Source organism: Macrosteles quadrilineatus, unplaced genomic scaffold (genome assembly GCF_028750875.1).
Source record: "Macrosteles quadrilineatus isolate MER2022 unplaced genomic scaffold, UCM_ALF_1.0 Scaffold_9__3_contigs__length_116548681, whole genome shotgun sequence".
Lineage (NCBI taxonomy): Eukaryota > Metazoa > Arthropoda > Insecta > Hemiptera > Cicadellidae > Macrosteles > Macrosteles quadrilineatus.
The window spans coordinates 114,126,435-114,148,266 of NW_026542602.1; the positions used below are offsets into that span (position 1 = coordinate 114,126,435).

The 21,832-nt window shown below is 37.0% G+C and overlaps 1 protein-coding gene across 1 annotated transcript in view; it reads left to right on the top strand.

Annotated features, from left to right (window-relative positions):
- The first annotated feature begins 1,742 nt into the window (after positions 1-1,742).
- Positions 1,743-21,832, top strand: part of LOC129003108 (RAB11-binding protein RELCH homolog) — a 35,882-nt gene continuing 15,792 nt past the window's right edge. Inside the window, exons 1-10 of the mRNA XM_054431345.1 lie at positions 1,743-2,228; positions 4,071-4,232; positions 5,168-5,325; positions 6,560-6,727; positions 14,074-14,153; positions 16,136-16,429; positions 16,748-16,919; positions 17,824-17,953; positions 18,581-18,726; positions 20,491-20,631. Of these exons, the coding sequence (XP_054287320.1) occupies positions 1,988-2,228; positions 4,071-4,232; positions 5,168-5,325; positions 6,560-6,727; positions 14,074-14,153; positions 16,136-16,429; positions 16,748-16,919; positions 17,824-17,953; positions 18,581-18,726; positions 20,491-20,631 (1,692 nt within the window). The 5' untranslated portion in view covers positions 1,743-1,987. The remainder of the gene's footprint in view (positions 2,229-4,070; positions 4,233-5,167; positions 5,326-6,559; positions 6,728-14,073; positions 14,154-16,135; positions 16,430-16,747; positions 16,920-17,823; positions 17,954-18,580; positions 18,727-20,490; positions 20,632-21,832) is intronic.

Consider the following 21,832-nt stretch of genomic DNA (forward strand, 5'->3'; position numbering starts at 1 on the left):
ATTAAAGTACAACAATTTTCATTTTCTCCATAAGAATAACATGGGAATTTTAAATTACACTATTTTTGAATTTTCTCCGTGACAGTTAGGCATACAACAGCGCTTCAGTATACTAAATTATTTCTTTTTTTAAGCTCTACAAAATGGTTTAGAAAGAAATTGCAAATTTTTTTGTTTTTAGGGTAAAAAAATGGGAAACCCCCATTTTTACCCCATAAACCCCTGTTCCTATGGTCCGATTATGTTGGATCGCGAACTCGTTCGAATAAATGTAGGTTTACACGTTTGTACTAAATTTCATCAAAATCGGATCATTTTTGCTCGAGTTATCGCGCTAACGGACAGATATATATGAATTTGAACGCATGGTGTTTTTGGCCTCTAGGGACCTCAAAACGAAAAAAAATCGGTCCCGCGTCCAGGTCTTACCATGAGTACTACGGTAATAGCTTATTCCCTATATGGGAAATTCGCTAAAATGAATACCTATTAAAAATAGTTATGTTATTTTTATAAATATGGTTTGCTGTAAATGCATTTAGTTTTAGGGCCATTTTGCATGAACTGTAGTGTAAGTGAGCCGTCTTTATTGAGCGAAGCTCACTTTCCCTCACTTTGTAACTTCTTTGTAAGGGCATCAGAATGTAATGGCTTGACCAATTGATATGAAATTTGGCCAACAGCTAAAGAATACTGAGCACAATGTTTTGGTAAAAAATATTTGCAAATTTCCTTCTGGATTTTATTTTACCGGTCATGTAATTTCGCTTATTATTTTAATGTAAGCTGAAAGAAAAATTATATTGGGTTTATGACATATGGGTTTATCTCGTTTCATTTAAATAAGATAAACATATGATAATTGTTTGTAACTGTTTTGTTTACATTTCAATGTTTACTTTCATCCTAGGTTAAAGTTGGAATGTAACAGTTTATCAATGGAAGTAATAGTTTTGCTATATTTGTTTTGAGCATGCCTCAAAGGCCACGTCGTAATATTGGTCGTCGCACCGATAATGCAAATATTGTAAGAGAGTGGCGTCGTGAACAAGAAGAACCAGATGAAGCAGTGGCGGAAGAAGCTGATAATGATAGGCAGTTAGCTAATCAATTCCAACATGAATTAGATGCAAAAAAATGTTACACTTGCACTAACTGTCATCGCCAACAACTAACAGCTTCAGACCAATCACCGATTTGTTCGCGTTGTTGTTCAAATGCAACTAAATTCACGGTGTTAAATAATATGGATAAGTGTCCCGAACGAATTAAATGACCTGACGATTGTAGAACAAATGTTGATTGCACGAGTACACCCTGCTATGCCCATTTACAAAGTACAAGCAAATGGTCAGGATGGCCAGTTTCACTACAAAGGTGCAGTATAAACTATCAGATAAATTTGTCATTCTTTAGAATTGAAATAATATCGGGCAAACAAACGGTGAATCTGTTGAAAGGGAACATATTGAAGGGCTGCTTTAGCCATTGACAATCTTTAAATAATGCTTCGCTCATTTATGCGTCTAAAGTGTAACGGCAGACCACCCTAGTTACTATCATACGCTCATAGTCACTATGATCTGTAGAGTAAGTGAGCCATGTGTTTTAAGAATTACATGGTGGAAGTGCTGAAGTAGGAAAAAAATTATAGTGTAAAGACAAAAACGACGTAATCGTAAACGTCAAATCTAAAACCAGCTGAGCTGACTGGACTTGGTTTACTGGTTTACACAATTTTATTTATGAAACAATGTCTGGGGCTGGCGTTTTTGATATTTTATCCCTTAACTTATTTGCAAATCGTAATTATTGTGATTCGATTTGATCTTCCTCTTGCATTTAATTGTCATCAAATGTTCACGTGAGATATCCAATCTTAAAGTGAAATAATTTTAATAATCAAGATCATTTGGCTATGAATAAGGTGTTTTCAATATTACCTCAACTAACTTATTAGTTTAGTAAAATTTTATTTTTGCAAAAGATGAGTGGACCAGAAGTTATAGGAGACGTGGAAAAAGATAACCAAACAAAATTAAATGAATCCCACATTACTTACTGTGATGTAGCTAATAAATTGTTAAAAGACAGGTTTTTGTTGACAGCCCTAGAATTACATTCAGAGCTTGTGGAATGTGGAAAAGAAATTCCAAAACTGAAAGAGTTTTTTTCCAACCCTGGCAATTTTGAAAATCAGTTTTCAAAAGCAGATTTCTGTGCAATACGTAAGTAATATTTAAACTCAACTCCATTAGCATGTCTCTACTATTCCTAAATCAAATGAGCTAGATAGCCTTATAGCCTACCTAAAGCCCATTTTAGAGTTTTAAGTCACCGTTTTCGATTACCCACCTCTTTCGACTTTGATGACCAGCTCTATAGACAGACTCATAAAAAAACGCTTAAGTATAAGTTACCTATATTAAGTTACATATGTACATTCTCACTAGGTAAGTTACATCTCGCCGGCAGGTTAGACACATAGGCCTGCTTCTTAAAAAACTCATTGAAGGATTAACTAATATAGGCCGTTGCCAGTAGCCACTCTCCCAACTGGTTTTAAAATCAGAAGCTCCAATGTCAGAAATCCCCTAATGTTTGTATTCACACACCCATTCACCCTCCAGCAAATCTAGGCCTTCCAGCCAAGTGACAGCCTTCCAATCAAGATACAGTACCTACCTACCTATCTAGAACCCCTTATATCCGTCCATGACGGATCCGGGCCATGATCAGAACGGCAAAAAGGTCTGATATCAGTAGGAGCATAATCTGCAGTCTTCTCCAATACCGTAGCAACAGCCGGTAGGCTCCAATATCGTCTCCTGTTACTCCGCGGCAACACCCGTTATCGGCAACAATGGTAAGTTAGTTGTCTGCCAAAACTACAGCCCTCAAAATTTGCGATTGGCCTTTCGGTTAACCGATCGCGCTCAGCGTTATCACCCCAGACAGGAAACAAGTAGACAATCGGACACCAGGTCAGATATTCTGAGGTGAGATATGAGGGGTTTTACTGTAGGTAGTGTTCTTACAGCACTGCTGTCAGTCTGGTACATGATTTTAGGCATCTGATTTATAAGGGCAGGGAGTTCCAAAGGTTACTTGCTGTTACTGTAAATCATCTATTAAAACAGTTGTCTTGTGGCAAGGAATTTGGAGAATTTATGAGCCAGAGCGGATATTTATTGCCAAGTTTTCTTTCAATCGAAATCTAAAACTGTTTGAGAGACAATTTGGAATTTTCAGATTGATGGTGGGAATGAGTTAATTAATAATGTGAATGGTAGCTCCTTAACATCAGACCTAGTTTTAAAATAAAAGAATGTATATAATACAGTAACATTCGATCATCTGGTCGAGGATCATAGAAAATATGAATACAGTAATTTTGAGCTGTTGCAACTGTATTCCCAAAGGCACAGACTATCATTAACACGTTCAGTGCTAGGGGCAGGAAATGTCGTCCCGTCCTCCTTGCACAACAACAATCTTGCTTCAGTGTGAGCTCAGCCTCGCCCGGGGAATGTTGTTTTAGATTGCTGCTTGTTGTGCCAGTATTATACTTCATTTCAGTACCTATAATTTGTTTTCAGATAAGTTACGACTATTTTATTGGTGGAAGGGATTGTAAGTAGGCTTGTTTACAGTTATGTTTATGTTTTTAATTTCATAAATAATTTGTGATATTTTGTGAATTTTTAATAATTTATTTTTCTCTATTGTTTAGGTGAAGTGGTAGAACATTATGGCTATGGTAGATGTGTACTATATTAAATACCGTTAATTTTTAAGAAGCAAATTTTACCAGACTGTGTCCTCCCCCATTGCAAACGCAAAGCTTGAGTACCGTATAACTGCAATAAGCATTTTATGCTTATATGTTAACCCCGTACGAAGGACGGGTACTCTGCTGGTAGGAAATAAATCTGAAAATTTTCAGAGAACATTTTAGTAGAAATCCAGCCAGGTAAATGGAAATTCGCTTAGTCTGCAGGTTTGCTGCGGCGGGGGTATTTAAATTTTTATTTTTTTGGACTGTTCATTAAACATGTGTTGTAATTTAGCTCGCTCATCTAGTCAAGCCACTTTGGACTCATTGGACATATCGAGGTTTTCTGAAGATGGTGAGCACAGAGTGGATGAGAGGGTGGCAGTTCTCGAGTTTGAACTTCGGAAAGCCAAAGAAACGATTGTTGCTCTACGAACTAATCTAACTGTTGCTACAGGTACTGTTTACAATTGGTCAATTCCAGAAGCCATGTAATATTCTTCCATAGACTGACATAAAGACTTAGGTATTTAGACAGTCAAGTAAATATTTGTTATTTATTTCCCAATGTCATAGGCTATTTTTTTACTGGATTTCAATGTTTATAATTCATTAGAGCATGGACAAATCAAGTTAAGCTGTAGTACTCTGATCATCATTTTATCATATAAAGATTATCTGGATAGCTAATAGATTATAGTAGGATACTCTAGAGGTTGGTGGTTCGATCTTAAACTTGACCTGGATGGCAATTGTCATTGGCTTTTTAGTGGAAAGAACCTCATATTAGAATAAGACTTTATTTTTATCTGAAGAAATACCTGAAATGAAAAGTCTAAGGATTTTCCACCAAAATGATTGATTTAATTGAACATGCTTTTTAACGTAACCAAGCAATTGGTTAGTATGAATCAGTTTTTGTAGAGAAGCTTAAAATATACTCATCCTTGTTTTGTTTTTCTCTTCATATTAACCAAAAATAACAAAACCATTTAACCATCTGTCAGCTAATAATTAGGTGACAACTAAATTAGGCTATATTTAACATTTTAAGTCTGGTCACATCACTACAGCTTTAATTTAAACTAATGACACTATCTACGAAAAGGTGGCCATTACAAAATAACGAGACCAGTGATCAGGCCAAAAAATGAATGTCAATTGGGTAGGAAAAGACAATAAAACATAGTACATCACCATCATCCCCGTCTATTTTAGACAAACAACTGCTTTGAAATGTATGTCAACAATAAAATAGCAGGTAATTAAAAGTTAGCCTAATAGTAGACAACTATTCAAATATTTACCGTTTTCATTTATTTTCTAATTTTCTAAAAATCCAAACAGTAAATAACATGTGTTTGCAACAATTAATGCACAAAGTGCTTGCAGAGTGTGAGACCCCAACGACAGAGAATTTGAAGGTATTACAAGTGGAACCCATCAAGCCTCATGAGCAGCGAGCACTCAACTTTCTCATCAACGAGTATCTGCTGATGCATAACTACAAACTCACCTCCATCACGTTTGCTGATGAAAACGAGGACCAGGTAGTGCAAGAATCATACATAGGAGATGTTTATCATTCAAGTAGGCCTAAACCCTATTAGTGGGATAGCGACTAAACTAAAACTGTAGTACTTTTACCGGTTACTTTTATTATGTTTGATGTTGAAAATGATGATCAGCTAGTTCAATATTTTTGATAGGTACTAGGTGTTATTTTATTTCTTACTTAAGTTAAACCCTATGAGCAAGTAAGTAACCATACAAAACTATTAGTACCTTTAACTATCACGTCCATTTTGTTTGTCGATGAAAATAAGAATAAATTATAAAGTATTGGTGTGAAAATCCATGCGTCTAGGTGTTACTTTTCACAAGGTTATTATAACGATACTTTAAAAACGTAACCAGAATGTAACTTTACAAATTACGATTACAACTACAGGCAGAAACGCGAGTTATCTATGCGTACCTGTGTCTCGTACTCGACTGAAGCTCCGATCGTTTCTCTAGGCCTTTCCAGAAGCGTAGGGGCAAAGTACAAGGGTCGTCTTCATTGTCTCTACCGAGCGCTTCCTCTTGCTATTGTGTTATGTAGGCTACATGTTGAAAACCAAATGTCCACTTCTTGACTTTATAATATTAACTAAATATCTTGAGGTATAATATAAAATAAATAATAATCTTCCGATTTATAACAAAGGTTAACTGTATGAACTTAATGGTGACCAAACTAAGTCAAAAGTATCTTCACCCATCACGTCGAATTGCCGATGAAAGTGTGGATCAAGTGTATATACTCCTAATAGCTTTTGAGTATATGAAAATTTACCCTTTTAAACTCCATAGTAATCACTGATTTGATTATATCCATTCTTGTGAACACGTCTAAATTATTCCATTAAAGTTTTTGGTAGAGATACACATCAAGGACCAGTAAACAGTAGGCCAATGTCTGATTTGTGATGCAATTCACAAAGAATCTAGTAAACTTCCGCTTGAGCCATCCCCCATTAATTTTAGGTGGTCCTTTTTATTTCCAGGCTCATTTACTAGAGTGGAAGTGCACTACAGGCCTACTAAAAGATTAGAAATTTTTTTTAATTCATGTGATAACAGAACCACTCATGATTACTTAACTAATCTTTTTGAGTAACATGCACATGTTCCTATATGACTTTCTTTTTAAATAATGAGGAAGAATTGTAAAATTACTTGAAGTGCTTGTTAACAAACAAACTTGTTGCATATAAGTGGATTAAGCATGTATTTCTGTAGGATTTCGAGGACTGGGATGATGTAGGCCTTAACATTCCAAAGCCATCTGAACTGCTGCAGCTTTACCGAGATGCCATGAGACAGCCAGCGCATGGATTCACGACCAAGGACCATGCTTGTCAGGCAGATATCCCTGACATTAACCTTACTGCTCAGATCAGCGCATTGGTGAGTAATATTATGTGTCAAGACTTAATAGGGATGGACGGGATTGAATTTTTTGTTCCGGACGGGACGGGATTTTTAAATGGGTAGAAATTTACAGGTATAGAAACTTGTGACTCGCGGTCACGGCACGATCGTCGGTATGACTTCACGGTCATGGCGTGATCGTCGGTATGACTCCCGGCCACGGCATGATCGCGATCGTCGGTATGACTTTGCGGTCTCGGCAGGGTCATCGAATTGACTCACGGTTATTGTGAACATCTCTCGCGAAGCGGCAAAATCGCCGACAATCGGATCAAATCCTGTCCCGAAAAATTCCCGAATCAAATGTAATCCCGTCCCAAAAATCGGGAATATTTTTCCCCTTGTCCATAAAAAAACCCCTAATAAAATTAGATTTGTTCGAGGCTGACTCACCAGAATGCATGACTTAAGGCGAGGGTAGGTAAACGATGAGTGTTAAAAGAATGAGATATTTCACTCAGATCAACTCACTCATCTAGGACTGCCAAGTCGTGCAAAACAGTAAACAGAAAAGTATTGCTACTCAATAATTATAAGATAATACCCTCGCCCAAGCAAACCTGCAGACTAAGCGAATTTCCATAAGCCTGATTGGATTTACTCTTAAATGCCTCTTTAAAAATATCACATTTATTCCCTATTTAAATAGAATTAGTTTAACGAGTACTTAGGTTTGCTGCAACAGGGAGAGTTATGTTAATAGTTTAGTAAGACATGAATCTATTTTCCAAATTCTATCAAAATATGTTCATAAACAAGCAAACTACAACGGTAGACTTATTCTTCATAATAATAACATGAGTAATAATAACAATTTTTTGGAATTTTCTTCGTAACCATTAGGCACAGTAACGCTTCAATATACTAAATTATTTGATTTTTTAAGCTCTACAAAATGGTTTGAAAAGAAGTTGTGAAATTTTGTGTTTTTAGGGTGAAAAATGGGAAAACCCTATTTTTACCCCATAAACCCCCATTCCCATAGTCCGATCATGCTGGTTTGCGAACTCGTTCGAGTAAATGTAGGACGAATTGCCTATTGGATCTGATGATGATTGGAGTGTCCAATCAAAATCGATCACCACTTACCATCTTTTTTGTATATTTATCGTCTTGTGAGTAACAGTAAAGCGTAAATATATGTTTTAAGTGTTATAAGATGTTTCTTTTATTTACTTTCTGTAAATTTAATAACACGTTCAATGCTAATCAAGAAGTTATTCAATAATAATTCCTAAAAATTTTAAATCATTTACTTTATTAATTTTAGAATCAGTCTTCAAAATTGTCTCATTGGTTTTATATTTATTTGTACCAAAGGAAATGTAACTACTTTTTTTCATTTAAAAGTAAATTTTTGCTGTTTACTTGCTGTTTAAAAAAAGTTTTTAACCTTGATAATAGAGTGAGAATAAGAATTTTGTTCAGCTTTGAGAGTTTTACCTGTCACTAAATCGCTTGTATCAGACGATACAAGCCATTTACATAGCAAAGTTGGCCTATATACTTACTTACTTACTGCTGGGGCGCTACAAATCGCAGTCGATTCTTCGCCTCGTAGATCAGCCTCTTCCACGCTTCTCTGTCCGCTGCCATCTCCACTATATGCACTATATGCAGACGCATATTGGCCAACTTTGCTATCTGTTCCTAAAATTAAACTAGGTAACCCTTTTGGCCTTTAAATAGTACAAAAATAGAAGCGGTGCTAGGATAGATCCTTGGGGTGCTCCATGCTTGATAGATTGTATTGGTGAACTATGAAATTGTATAACATTTTTTGTACTTAGCCCTTTTGTGACAGTATATTGTTTCCTATAATTAAGATATGATTTAAACCATTCTATCTTGCAATATTTTATTCTTAAGGACTGTAATGTTCTTATTAATTCTGGATGATTCACACTATAGGATCTAGAAAGATCCCCAAAGTTTTATTCTTTTTATCTATACTTTCAATTATTGATGTCACAAAATCTACTCTAGCGGTTGTCGTTAACCTTCCAGCCCTACCCATGCTGACCTTCATCAAATAATTTGTGTTTCTCTATAAAATCTAATTGATTGTACACTTTTTCAAACATTTTAGAAAAATTTGATAGTAGGGAACCTGGACAGTATTTGAGAGGATTGGTTTCTAACCCTTTTTTAAAAATTGGAATAACTTTTGCTATCGTTAATTTGTTGGGAAATATACCGCGGATTAAAGAAGAATTTACTAAATGTGTTAAAGGTTTTGAAATTTCATGTTTGATTGATTTTAACCCTTTGCTGTCGATTGGAGAGTATAGGTTGCCACTCGCCATTTTCCCAACTGCTCAAAAGTGGCAACCTATACTACTCCTCGAATGGTGATCCATAGGCCTACTACATATTCACAAAAAAAGGAAAAAAATCTATTTCAAAGGCAGGGTTGCCACCAGCCATGAAAACCTTGAAAAGCTTGAATTATGCATGAATTCTTGTGACCATGAAAAAAGGCATGAATTATGCATAAATTTCTCCATTGGACCATGAATTTTAAAAATCAGGATTAATTATTCAATTACCGTAGTACGGTACAATTAAATTTGCCAACTAAATTTTTTTTATGTTCAAAAACAGTTCATAGAAACCAACACCAAGAGAATACTGTCTGGAGATGATTATTTAACATGTTCCACGATCAGAAACAATTGCTTAGTTACTTCATTCCAAGTCATTCGATGTTATAGGTCTCGCCACCCTAAGTTGAGGCAGCCCAAACTGACCGGGAGGGTCATTACCGGCTGGTCCCGCACGACCCTTTATAATCCGATTAGTAGGGATGGACGGGATTGAATTTTTAGTTCGGGACGGGATTTTTATTTCCTTCCCGATTTCCGGGACGGGACGGGACGGGATTTTTTTCTGTGCATAAAAAGAAAGTACTGTATTGCAAGTACCAAAAAAGACATACGAAATCAATTTTTACCATTTGTGGCACTGATCTATAAAAACCAAAAAATGGGTAACAATTTACAGGTACCTATAGAAACTTGTGACTCGCGGGTCACGGGGTGATCGTCTGTATGACTCACGGTCAACGGTCATGGCGCGATCATCGTCATGACTCGCGGTCACGGCGCAATCGTCGGTATGACTTCGCGGTCACGGGGTTATCGTCGGTATGACTCCACGGTCACGGCGCGATCGTCGTCATGACTCGCGGTCACGGCACGATCGTCGGTATGACTCGCGGTCACGGCGCGATCGTCGGTATGACTCCGCGGTCACGGGGTTATCGTCGGTATGACTCGCGGTCACGGCGCAATCGTCGGTGCGGTATGACTTGCGGTCACGGCGCGATCGTCGGTATGACTCCGCGGTCACGGGGTTATCGTCGGTATGACTCGCGGTCACGGCATGATCGTCGGTATGACTCGCGATCACGGCTCGATCGTCAGCATGACTCCGCCATCACGGCATGATCGTCAGTATGACTCCGCGGTCACGGCGCGATCGTCGGTAGGACTCCGCGGTCACGGGGTTATCGTCGGTATGACTCGCGGTCACGGCATGATCGTCGGTATGACTCGCGATCACGGCTCGATCGTCGGTATGACTCGCGGTCACGGCGCGATCGTCGGTAGGACTCCGTGGTCACGGCGCGATCGTCGGTAGGACTCCGTGGTCACGGCGCGATCGTCGGTAGGACTCCGCGGTCACGGCGCGATCGTCGGTAGGACTCCGCGGTCACGGCGCGATCGTCGGTATGACTCGCGGTCACGGCGCGATCGTCGGTAGGACTCCGTGGTCACGGCGCGATCGTCGGTAGGACTCCGTGGTCACGGCGCGATCGTCGGTATGACTCGCGGTCACGGCGCAGTCGTCGGTAGGACTCCGCGGTCACGGCGTAATCGTCGAAATGACTTTGTCTCCTGCGTTCGCGGACCTATCGCTCGCAATAACGGCGTTATCGGCACTCGCGAAGCGGAAAAATCGCCGACGATCGGACCAAATCCCGTCCCGAAAAATTCCCGAGTCAAATGTAATCCCGTCCCGATAATCGGGAATATTTTTTTCCCGAAAAATTCCCGAAATTTCGGGACCCGTCCATCCCTACCGATTAGCGACACTTCAGTGAACGCTTTAGTTCAATAATTATCATTAACAAATTTTAAATCCGATGTGTGAATTTAGTCATTTACATTAATAACTTTGATTTAATTCACATTTCTGTTTTCATCCCATCAAAAACGGACGATGTTTACGGTTTGTGAGCTATAAACAAAAAACCAAGTAGTGTTTTTGTTTATAGCTCAAAAACCGTAAACATTGTCCGTTTTTGATGGGAAAAAACGGAAATGTTTGTTAAATCAAAGTTATTAATGTAAATGACTAAATTTATACATCGGATTTAAAATTTGCTAATGATAATTATTGAACTAGAGAGCGTTCACGGAAGTGTCGCTAATCGGATTATAAAGGGTCGTGCGGGACCAGCCGGTAATGACCCTTCCGGCCAGTTTGGGCTGCCTCAACTTAGGGTGGCGAGACCTATAGATGCTGATCTCATCTGAGTCTTTCCGAAGACTTAATATGGTTAGAAAAATCATTAGTAGGCCAACTCCCGCGTGTGGATAATGGGAAATGAATCACAAAAACAAAAGTTTTAGACCATGCTTGGAATTGAAACGGGGTGTGCAATAAAACAAAATTTCCGACTCTTGACGCCTGATTTTTTTAGCTTTGTGGATAAACCAATCATATCTTAGTACGTTGTGTAATAAGATAACCAGTAAACATAAAGGATATTTTATGACATTCATGTGGAGGGATAAAACAGGACTTTTTTGGCCAGGTGTGTGGGATCTTGTTGCATTCCGGTGGAAAGACTGAATTATTTAGTGGAATTACTGACCTATACTTATATATAGATATTTTACAATTCTTCTCCAATGTGTCATATAGAATAGCTGGACCCATTTTGTTTTTAACTTTGTTTTGAATGTATATTTATAAATTACCGGTACTCTAAAATAGTTGAATTTTATGTATGAAAGGTTATTCAATAATAACACGCAAAGAAACTGCCTCTTTAACGTCAATTTCTAAAATCAGCAAAAATGAGCCCATGAAATGACCATGAATTTTTTTAAACTGCCCATGAAAACCATGAATTCTGCATGTATTTTTTGATCCCACTTTGGTGGCAACCCTGAAAGGGTTAACAAAGACATTAGGACCTCATCAAATCCCGAAGAAGTTTTATTTGGCCCACTTGAAATTACTTTAATTATTTCATCTTCAGTCACTGTCCTTAACTTGAGTAGTACTGTCAGAAAAAGAAGTAGGAGTTGAATTATGTTTACATAAAAGGGACCACTTACTTACTGTTCATGGTTAAATCTTCTTGAAAGTTAAATACAAATTTTATAATAATTTTCTAGCCTTGATTTGGATTTATTTGGTCTTTTCTTCATGGGTCTTCATTTTGGCTTCCTTCTAATTCATCTTCACAGTCACATGTTGTTTATAAATCATTTAATTGTTGAAGAATTATTTTAGAGTTAATTAAAATGCTTAGATGAACAGTTTTGCCAATAATGAAATATTCTTTAAGTTATAAATGTAATATAATCAAATTTGATGTAATAACATGATGATTTGAAAATGAATTGTAATTTAAGCTTTAATAATAATAAACTAAAAAAATAAACATTGGTTAATGAATTTTGATATACTTGTTACTGAATTAAAAGTGAAAACTAATAAATACTTAAAAATATTACAAGAGTAAATAAATGTAAAGATTTTGATTTGAAGATGAGCACTTTCATAGCCATCTCTAGTATAAGGCCGCGGCGAGCGAAATCTGGCAACGTCGCATCCGAGGCATAGTCTAGCCGGCTCCCGCCATTAGTTTGCACAGATAGACGGCGCATCACCGGTGATTAACCTGTTTGTTTTACACAATTAGAGACAATATGGTATTCGTAGTGACAGTGAGTTATGCCTCATAAGTGTGTCGTGCCGGGGTGTAAAAGTAACCACCTAAAAGCATTAAAAACTGAGGAGTATATACAATTATTTCACCTTTCTTTAGAAGGTCCGCATCAAGATGAGTGGATTAGAGCTATAGCCTAAATTTAAACTTAATCAAGTACCACGTTCTGATTAAGAAAATACACATTTCCTACTTTATTAAAACTAAAGTAAAACATATTGGATACAAAATGTAAAACTAAAATATTAATAGTAATAGTATGAACAAACAGTTTTTGTACCTCTTATGTATTATCAAAATGAAAAATCAATACACTATTGATACAGATAATTTAAAATATTTTAAATAGGCAAGATGTTTTCAAAGTCTTGCGCAGTTGTGTTTTGTACATTTTATTATACATGTATTGCATACATTTCCTATGCATTTAGTCAGAGGTGTAGCAATATTTCTTCTACCTTAGTACAGTTCTGCATGGACATTCAATGACAAAATTTTGAAATATAAAACAACTAGGCATATCTCGAAACTAAGTTTGAAATTATAATATCACCGATATATTAATAGGCAAGCGTGTTTAAAACCTTTTTTCTCAGCTTGTGAGCAACGCAGAGAAAATATACGCATACTATTAGAAAGATATTTTCCTTTAGATGTGCAGAATCCCTTTATAAATGTAAATAGACAAAAAATAACATGGGCTGCCATGCTGGTGACAAAATTACAAAGAAATGAACAGAAGTAGTAAGAAACAAATCAAATAAAAGAAATTCCAATAAAATGTTTAATTTACAACGTGGGTTAATAGATAAGTCTGAATATGACATATTTTTGGTCGAGTTTTCGACAACTAGACGACCAGTTCATAATAACATTAAAAAGAATTTTAAGGGAACCTAGGCCTATTTGTAAAAGTATATATTTTCATAACTCATTAGGTTCCAAAATGGTTACGTTTTTATCACAAATATATATCGCTTGTGCATTATGCGCAACATATATTCAGGGTTGGAATTAAGTGGTGGATATACGTTTATATAAACATGTATTAATTAGTATTTCGTAATACAATCTGAAAAATGGTAAGCAGCATTTCATGCTAAAAATTAATCTATTGATCTGGCTACATTTCCATAGCTTTAAACGTGAATAAGCGCAGTTTTGGCGAAATGTTGCACGTTTTAACGCTGGCGGCAATACCCGGAGTTGGACCAGGGCGGGGATGAGTCGTGGCGTTGCCACATCGAAGGCCGCGGCCTTATTACTAGAGACGGCTATGGCACTTTACTTGTAGCACAGATTGCTTATAATGATTAATTCAATAATTTTCATCTGGGGACTTTTATTTTTGTAGACAGTAGAACTCGAGCAGACGAAGGAGAAATATAGCATTTTGGAGAGAGAAAAAGCTGAACTCACTGCTAAAGTGGAAAGGTAAATTAATGAGTGTTTTCTTTCAACAATTATATATTTTTAATTTTTAATAATTTTATAAACGTTCCCTGCATTCAGCAGTTTAACTTGCTCACGTTTCAGTTTCAACATTTAACTGAAACAACTGTTGGATTGTTTTTATAATTCCTTACTTACTCTTACTCCTGTGGCCATGTAAACCCGAGATGGTTTTTAGCCTTGCCAACAATCCGCCTCCATTCTTCTCCATCTTCTGTAATTTCCTCGCTTGCTCCCAATCTTCTTACATCCTTTAGCACTTGGTCCCTCCACCGCACCAAGGCTGCCTTGGTCTTCCTAAAGGCCTTCTACCATTGGGTTTACCATTATGAGTCTGTTTTATCGGTGAGTTGTCCCTTCTTAATACATGACCCAACCACCTCAGACGTTTACTTTTAACGATTGCAATTATGTCTGGCTCATGATTTTTATAATTCCCTGTGTTTAATTATCCTGTTCAGTTACTATGTCATTATTATTGATCAACCCATAACAATTCTAGGCATTTTTAATTTTAGAAAAAAATAGGCTAATAATTTGTCAACACCATTTATTGCTGAGGTAGAATAGTTAATACAGTAGAACCTCGGTAACTCAAACCTTGATATCACAAAATCCTTGATATCTTAACTTTTTTTAATCTCCTTGAAATTCCCATAAATCACAATGTTAAAAGGACCTCTTTTAATTGAAAGATTTAAATATTTTACCCTAATAAGTAACGGTTTTCGTCAGTAATACTTAACCTCTAACTCAAATTTTCCCGTTCTTGAGTCTAGTTACTCCAAGTTTACCTTTATAAGTAAAAGTTTGCCCGATATGCCTCAATAGCTCGAAGTTTTTCTGTAAGGTGCAAGTCAGTTGTGTTTTATTCCTGTCGAGACATATAAATCCAACTTCCTTTGTTTTTCTGGCAATGGATAGTACTTAATACTGTTATTCTGCCAGTTATTGAAATTGACAGTCCAAGAGTTTGACTTGCGTTTGGTTAAAACAAACATTTCTAAAAGTAAATATAGTACTGAGCATTATTTGAGTTGTATGGGTCTTGACGTAACATCATTGTCAGAATCCAACACCTCGGTGTCTCTAATTTTCGGTATAACACCTTGATAAACCGAACCTTGCTTACTCGAAAAACTAGATAACTCGAATTGTTATCATACCCCCTTTAGATATGACATATCGAGGTACTACTGTATCCTTTATGTAGTAAACGAAGCCATAAGTGCTTATTACAAATTTAATTGAAACATTCAACTTGTATTATATAGAAAAAACTTAATTGGTGGTGTTGTGAATTCATTTGACTAATTTTATTTTATTGGTGGATTTTTATCATCTTAACAGCAGAATGCAACATCAAAATGTAAAACGTAGTTACCAATTCAGTACACAATAGCATGATAATGGAGTAGACATCCCTCTATATGGACCTGCTGTTGCCAATATTTTAATTAAAAAGAACATGGTTATGTGAGCCAGTCACAGAAAACGCTAGTGTCTAAAATTCTTTTTTCTACCTTATTTTTTGTTGCTGACACAGATGATGGGTCATAACAGTTGCTCACAATAAGTCGTTCTATCAGTTTGACTTCGTAAAAAATTCATGTAGCTTATTCAACAGAAATTAGTAATTAATTTTGATCAGCACAATCAGCTCACATATACTACGGTGATTTTTATTTAACTGGCAACAACTTTAACATAGAATGTCTATGATAGTATTAGAACAAACTCTTGTAGTGTAGGTACAGATTTGGTCGTGTCGATTTTGTTACATTGGTCTTTAGGTTAGCAGGGAAAACAGATCTGCCATTATGGTTAATATCCCAGTGTGCTATAGGCTAGTACATGTCGGCGTGATACTCATCATAATAACAGCCAATATCATAAACCTCTGAACCATCACCAATACGTAAAGCGTCTCCATTTCCTTTTTAATCTAGATCAATATTTTCTAGGTTATCAGTGATTGAACCAGTCGTAGAGACGGTGTCGACACACAGTGTAACTCCTGAGAGGTTTGAGATGATCGAACCTACTGCTCGACAGGAGTCAGAGAGTGGCAGTGGGGGAGGCGAGACGTCGAGTTTGAACGAGACAGAGTGGACGCGCGTCAACGCGTTTAACGACTCGGAGACTGGCAGCACGAGAGGTGACAACGACGGAGGGTGTGAGGAACGAACCGAGCCTGCTGGAGCAGAGGCTGACACGGTGCCTTTAGATCTGATGTCTCAATCTACCACCAGCAACAGGCATGACTGAATTAGTGGCTTGACAGTTACTTTTTGATAAATGCAGCAGTCTTGATTAGTGGAGGTTTCGTGTTAACTTGTGAAAAAAGTCTGTAAAATACATAGCAACATTAAAGACATAAAACTTACAATATTCACACCTGGGAGACTTGGTCAAGAGAACATTCTTTGTGGATTTCAACATACATCTACAATGAATACATAAAATCTTTATTGTTCAGTTGATTACATTGAACATTCGAACGAACAAACCATTTGAGCAATAAAGATTTTATCTATTAATTGTAGATGTGTGCTGAAATCCTCCTAATATTGCAGATCACTACCGCCAGGGTTCCACCATGAGGTGTTGTGCCGATGTTTCGTCAACACTTCTCGTGTAACGGAGCCACCCCTACTCACTGATGACATCAGTCTGCAGCGAGTTCCAGATCTTCTAGCCACTGCTCTACCCAGGATCACACCCCATGTAGCTGTCAACAAACGAGAGGTAATATTTGAACTTCAGTTATATTGTAAAAACTAGGCTTTTTAAAAGTTTTCATTAATTCAAAAGTTCAGTTTGATGTAAGATATTTTTACAATATAGGGACAGGGTTAATATTTTCTAATTCATTACATATTGTAGACAGACAATATCGGAATTAGTTGGTATTTTTGTCTACAAGACAAAACTAAGTCTTATAGAGAAGAAAATATTACCGTAGGAACAGTAAGAACTAGCCCTGAGTCTGGTTTAATTTTGTATTTTGATGTCTACAGGTTTAAAACACAAACAATTTCGCATATTGAAGCGTTGAAATAAAATAAACCTACAATCTAGGTTCTCATTTGATTCTTATGAGGAATAAGTAAACTGTTTTAGTTTGCTTGTTTATGGATGAATTGTGATAAAATTAGACAAATTTAATTTCATAAAGAGCTGTCAACATATCACTAAAAAAAATATACCTTACTACCTTCCCTGCAGTGGCAGACCTAAGTACTCTTTAAACTTAATTTTTTTTTTTTTAAGAGGGAACAAATCTGAAAGTTTGATGGAAATTATTTAGCTAAAATCCCATCAGGCAAATGGAAATTTGCTTAGTCTGCAGGTTTTCTGTGGAGGGGGTATTTTAGATAAAAGCAACCAGTACGAAATAGCAATAAGAAAAAAAGAAACAGACACACAACTGAAACATCTAAGCCATCTAAGCACCCTCAAATTGTGTGCCAATTTCACAACAACAGCTGTTGTTCATACCTTAACACTATACTTTCTCTGTGTTATTAAAAATTCTAAAAATTATTGTCTATTTCTATTAACAATCCGACCTTCTTAAATTTTCTGAATCAAACGTGAAGGTTTCACAAATGCTTATAATAGTTATAAGTCTGTTTGTGCCTGTTGCCAGGAGCTGATTCCACTGCTGGTGTGGACTGTACATCTGCACAGTGACTCGGCCCAGAGAGATAGCTTGTTGCAGGGACTGTTCAACCTCAAGAAGCGGCCACAAGATGAGGAGCGCCGTTGCATTCTTGCAGGTGATCATTAAAATGATTTACAGTTGAACCTCGATTAACCGGGGGCATATCAACCATGGTCAATAGATGCCTCTTAAATAATGTTACAAAACCTCAAAAAATCCCTAAAAAAGTTCTATAAATTGTGTTTTTTCAGTCTTATATGTTGACATTTGGGAAACCAAAGAAATAATAGAAGCACAAAGAGAAATAATAAGTGGTGTTTTACATCATTGTTATCTTTATCTTATTTTACCAAGTCCACTCTGAAGTGCTGCCCAATATATTCATATCGTCTTCTTAAATTGTCTGCCACCACCGACGACACCGTTGATAGCTGATAATGCAATATGCAGCAAAAACAACAGTACTAGCTAGTAAAAGCCGACGCCTACGCACATCCAACTTCACTGGAAAAACCTAAAAACTGAGTTAAGAGCAAACACCATATTTTATCTGTTGAACAGCTTAAATAATGGTTAGCGAACGTTTCTTCCTAGTTCGGCATACGTACATGTTTGTCGCGAAGGTTCGCCAAGTGTTGACGCAGCTTAATAATTTTAGAGAACGGATGAGCATTATTGCACGCAAGATTATTGGTGGCTGATTCTTCTCTAGAGTAGTTAGTTGAGATATTTTGTTTTGCAGGGTTGGTAGCACTTGCACGAGTTAGCAGTCAGTCAGTGATAGAGTCTGAACTGCTCTCACATTGCTGGGAACAGATGAATCACAAACACATGGAAAGAAGATTGTTAGTGGCCGAAGCTTGCAGTGCATTGTCTCCGTACATATCGGTAACTACTTCTCAATCTCTTCTTAATTTAAATTTGTCATTTAATGCAAACACCTATTTGAAAATGTCCACACATCTGGAGTTTTTGAAAAAAGCTGTAATATCGTCAAGCTAAAAAAGGAGAAATGATGTATTGTATGTTTATAAAAACAAATTGTTATTGTTAATTTAACTTCTATTCTCTCAGAACTTACCGGAGTTCTTCTAATCTTTCGGTGACCTATAGTATCCATCCAAGCGAGAATGCAATTTTGATTCTTATCAGTTTGGGCCTGATGATGACTGGGTGTAAATCGATTGTTGTTATAAAACCAACATCCTGTACAATAAATATTCAAAAGCTTGTAAATGTAGAAATCATCCAAAAAAAATACATCTTAAAAAAATAAAGGGGAGTGGCCCATAAACAGTTAACTGTCCTTCTAATAATATAAAAGCTGTTGGTTCACTTTAGATGAGACACCCTGTATATATGTTTATGTTTTAGAAGGTGTGTTTTATTAAATTTGTTTGTTTATTTCAACATGAACACAATAAATGCACCACTAACATTTTCTATAAAGTAAATAAACCTAAGCTAGATATCTAAAAATAGAAGGTGAGATTGTCAATAACCTTATAGGTAAACCTGACTATTTATAGTAAACTTGATACTGATTCAGCTGTGTTATTTGTGGGTAACAGTTTGTTTTGTTCCACAGGCAGGAATACTTAACTCCCTGGTGTTATCAATCCTTCAACATCTACTATCTGTGTTATTTGTGGGTAACAGTTTGTTTTGTTCCGCAGGCTGGAATACTTAACTCCCTGGTGATATCAATCCTTCAACATCTACTATCTGTGTTATTTGTGGGTAACAGTTTGTTTTATTCCGCAGGCTGGCCTACGCAACTCCCTGGTGTTATCAATCCTTCAACATCTACTGTCTGTGTTATTTGTTGGTATGTGGGTAACAGTTTGTTTTGTTCCGCAGGCTGGCCTATGCAACTCCCTGGTGTTATCAATCCTTCCACAGCTACTATCTGAGTTATTTGTGGGTAACAGTTTGTTTTGTTCCGCAGGCTGGCCTACGCAACTCCCTGGTGTTATCAATCCTTCCACAGCTACTATCTGAGTTATTTGTGGGTAACAGTTTGTTTTGTTCCGCAGGCTGGCCTACGCAACTCCCTGGTGTTATCAATCCTTCCACAGCTACTATCTGAGTTATTTGTGGGTAACAGTTTGTTTTGTTCCGCAGGCTGGTCTACGCAACTCCCTGGTGTTATCAATCCTTCAACAGCTACTATCTGAGTTATTTGTGGGTAACAGTTTGTTTTGTTCCGCAGGCTGGCCTACGCAACTCCCTGTTGTTATCAATCCTTCCACAGCTACTACCTGTGTTATTTGTGGGTAACAGTTTGTTTTGTTCCGCAGGCTGGCCTACGCAACTCCCTGGTGTTATCAATCCTTCCACAGCTACTATCTGAGTTATTTGTGGGTAACAGTTTGTTTTGTTCCGCAGGCTGGCCTACGCAACTCCCTGGTGTTATCAATCCTTCCACAGCTACTATCTGAGTTATTTGTGGGTAACAGTTTGTTTTGTTCCGCAGGCTGGTCTACGCAACTCCCTGGTGTTATCAATCCTTCAACAGCTACTATCTGAGTTATTTGTGGGTAACAGTTTGTTTTGTTCCGCAGGCTGGCCTACGCAACTCCCTGTTGTTATCAATCCTTCCACAGCTACTATCTGAGTTATTTGTGGGTAACAGTTTGTTTTGTTCCGCAGGCTGGCCTACGCAACTCCCTGGTGTTATCAATCCTTCAGCAGCTACTATCAGAAGACAGGGAGGAAGCAGTGAGAGTGTCTTGTGTCAAGAGTCTCGCACTGATTGTAGCGTTCATGGCTGACACTGACAAATATCCGCAGGTTAACATTATTTTGAGATCAACTTACCTTGAATGAGGAAGAGTCCACTTGGGCACAAGAAACCCAAAAAATACTGTACTGTTTATAAAATTCCTATATTTTAAGGTCTACAATATTTTTATCTTCATACTTATTTTATATCAGGTTTGGAGAGAAAGGGCTAATTGCCTGAGAATAGCTGTGAGAAAGGATAGGATAAGCAGGCTTACCTTAAAAAATGTAGGCATCCCACTTCATTCACTACAGAACACAGAAGAAAACACAAACAAACAAAATAAACACTGGATATTTCGAGGCCACTGGCCCCTTTCTCAACATGGAGAGTCACAGTTGTTTTGTTCTATAATTATAATAATATTAATAATATTAATAATATTATTATAATATCTAATGTGACTCTCCATGTTGAGAAAGGGGCCAGTGGCCTCGAAATATCCAGTGTTTATTTTGTTTGTTTGTGTTTTCTTCTGTGTTCTGTAGTGAATGAAGTGGGATGCCTACATTTTTTAAGGTAAGCCTGCTTATCTTATTTTATATCAGTTATTTAATTGGTTTCTAGTACAATAATACTCAGATCCCGTAGATGAGTTTGTTTGACCTTAAGTTGTGTTGGAATTTTTTTTAATCTGTATTAAGTGTCCACTCCAGTCTATCTTCCATAGTGGGTTCTTTCCTACAAAAAAAGCTCCCAGGATCCAAGCTGGTGTAGTATGACCCTAGGAGCACTGTAAGCCACTTTTCAGGGAATTCCTGATCCTCACAGTGACTTTTGTTGTACATGTAATTGTTTTGTCTGACGAATATGTTCTTTTATTCTTGTTGAGATCATAAGTTTGGTTTCTCTAATATGAGGCAAAATGAAATGTGACACGTAATTGATTATGATGATTGGAGTTCTATTGTTATTCAATATGTCTGCTAGCTATTAAACTTCAACAGTAGATTCGAGGGTCTCATTTTGATACTACAGAGAATAAATAGCCTGTATGAATCTTTGATTGATATATTTCTGGCGCCCAGCCGGAATAATTTTGATTTTAACTTCTTTGAGAAAAGGTTGAAAAATAATGACACTTGAGGGCCAAGTACCTTTGCAACTAGCATACTTGCTGATTTGTAACTTTTATTTTAAACAAGCTCAGTTTACTTGACTTTAGGGATTGTAATTTCTCCAGAGCATTGTCAGGATAGTATGTAGCAG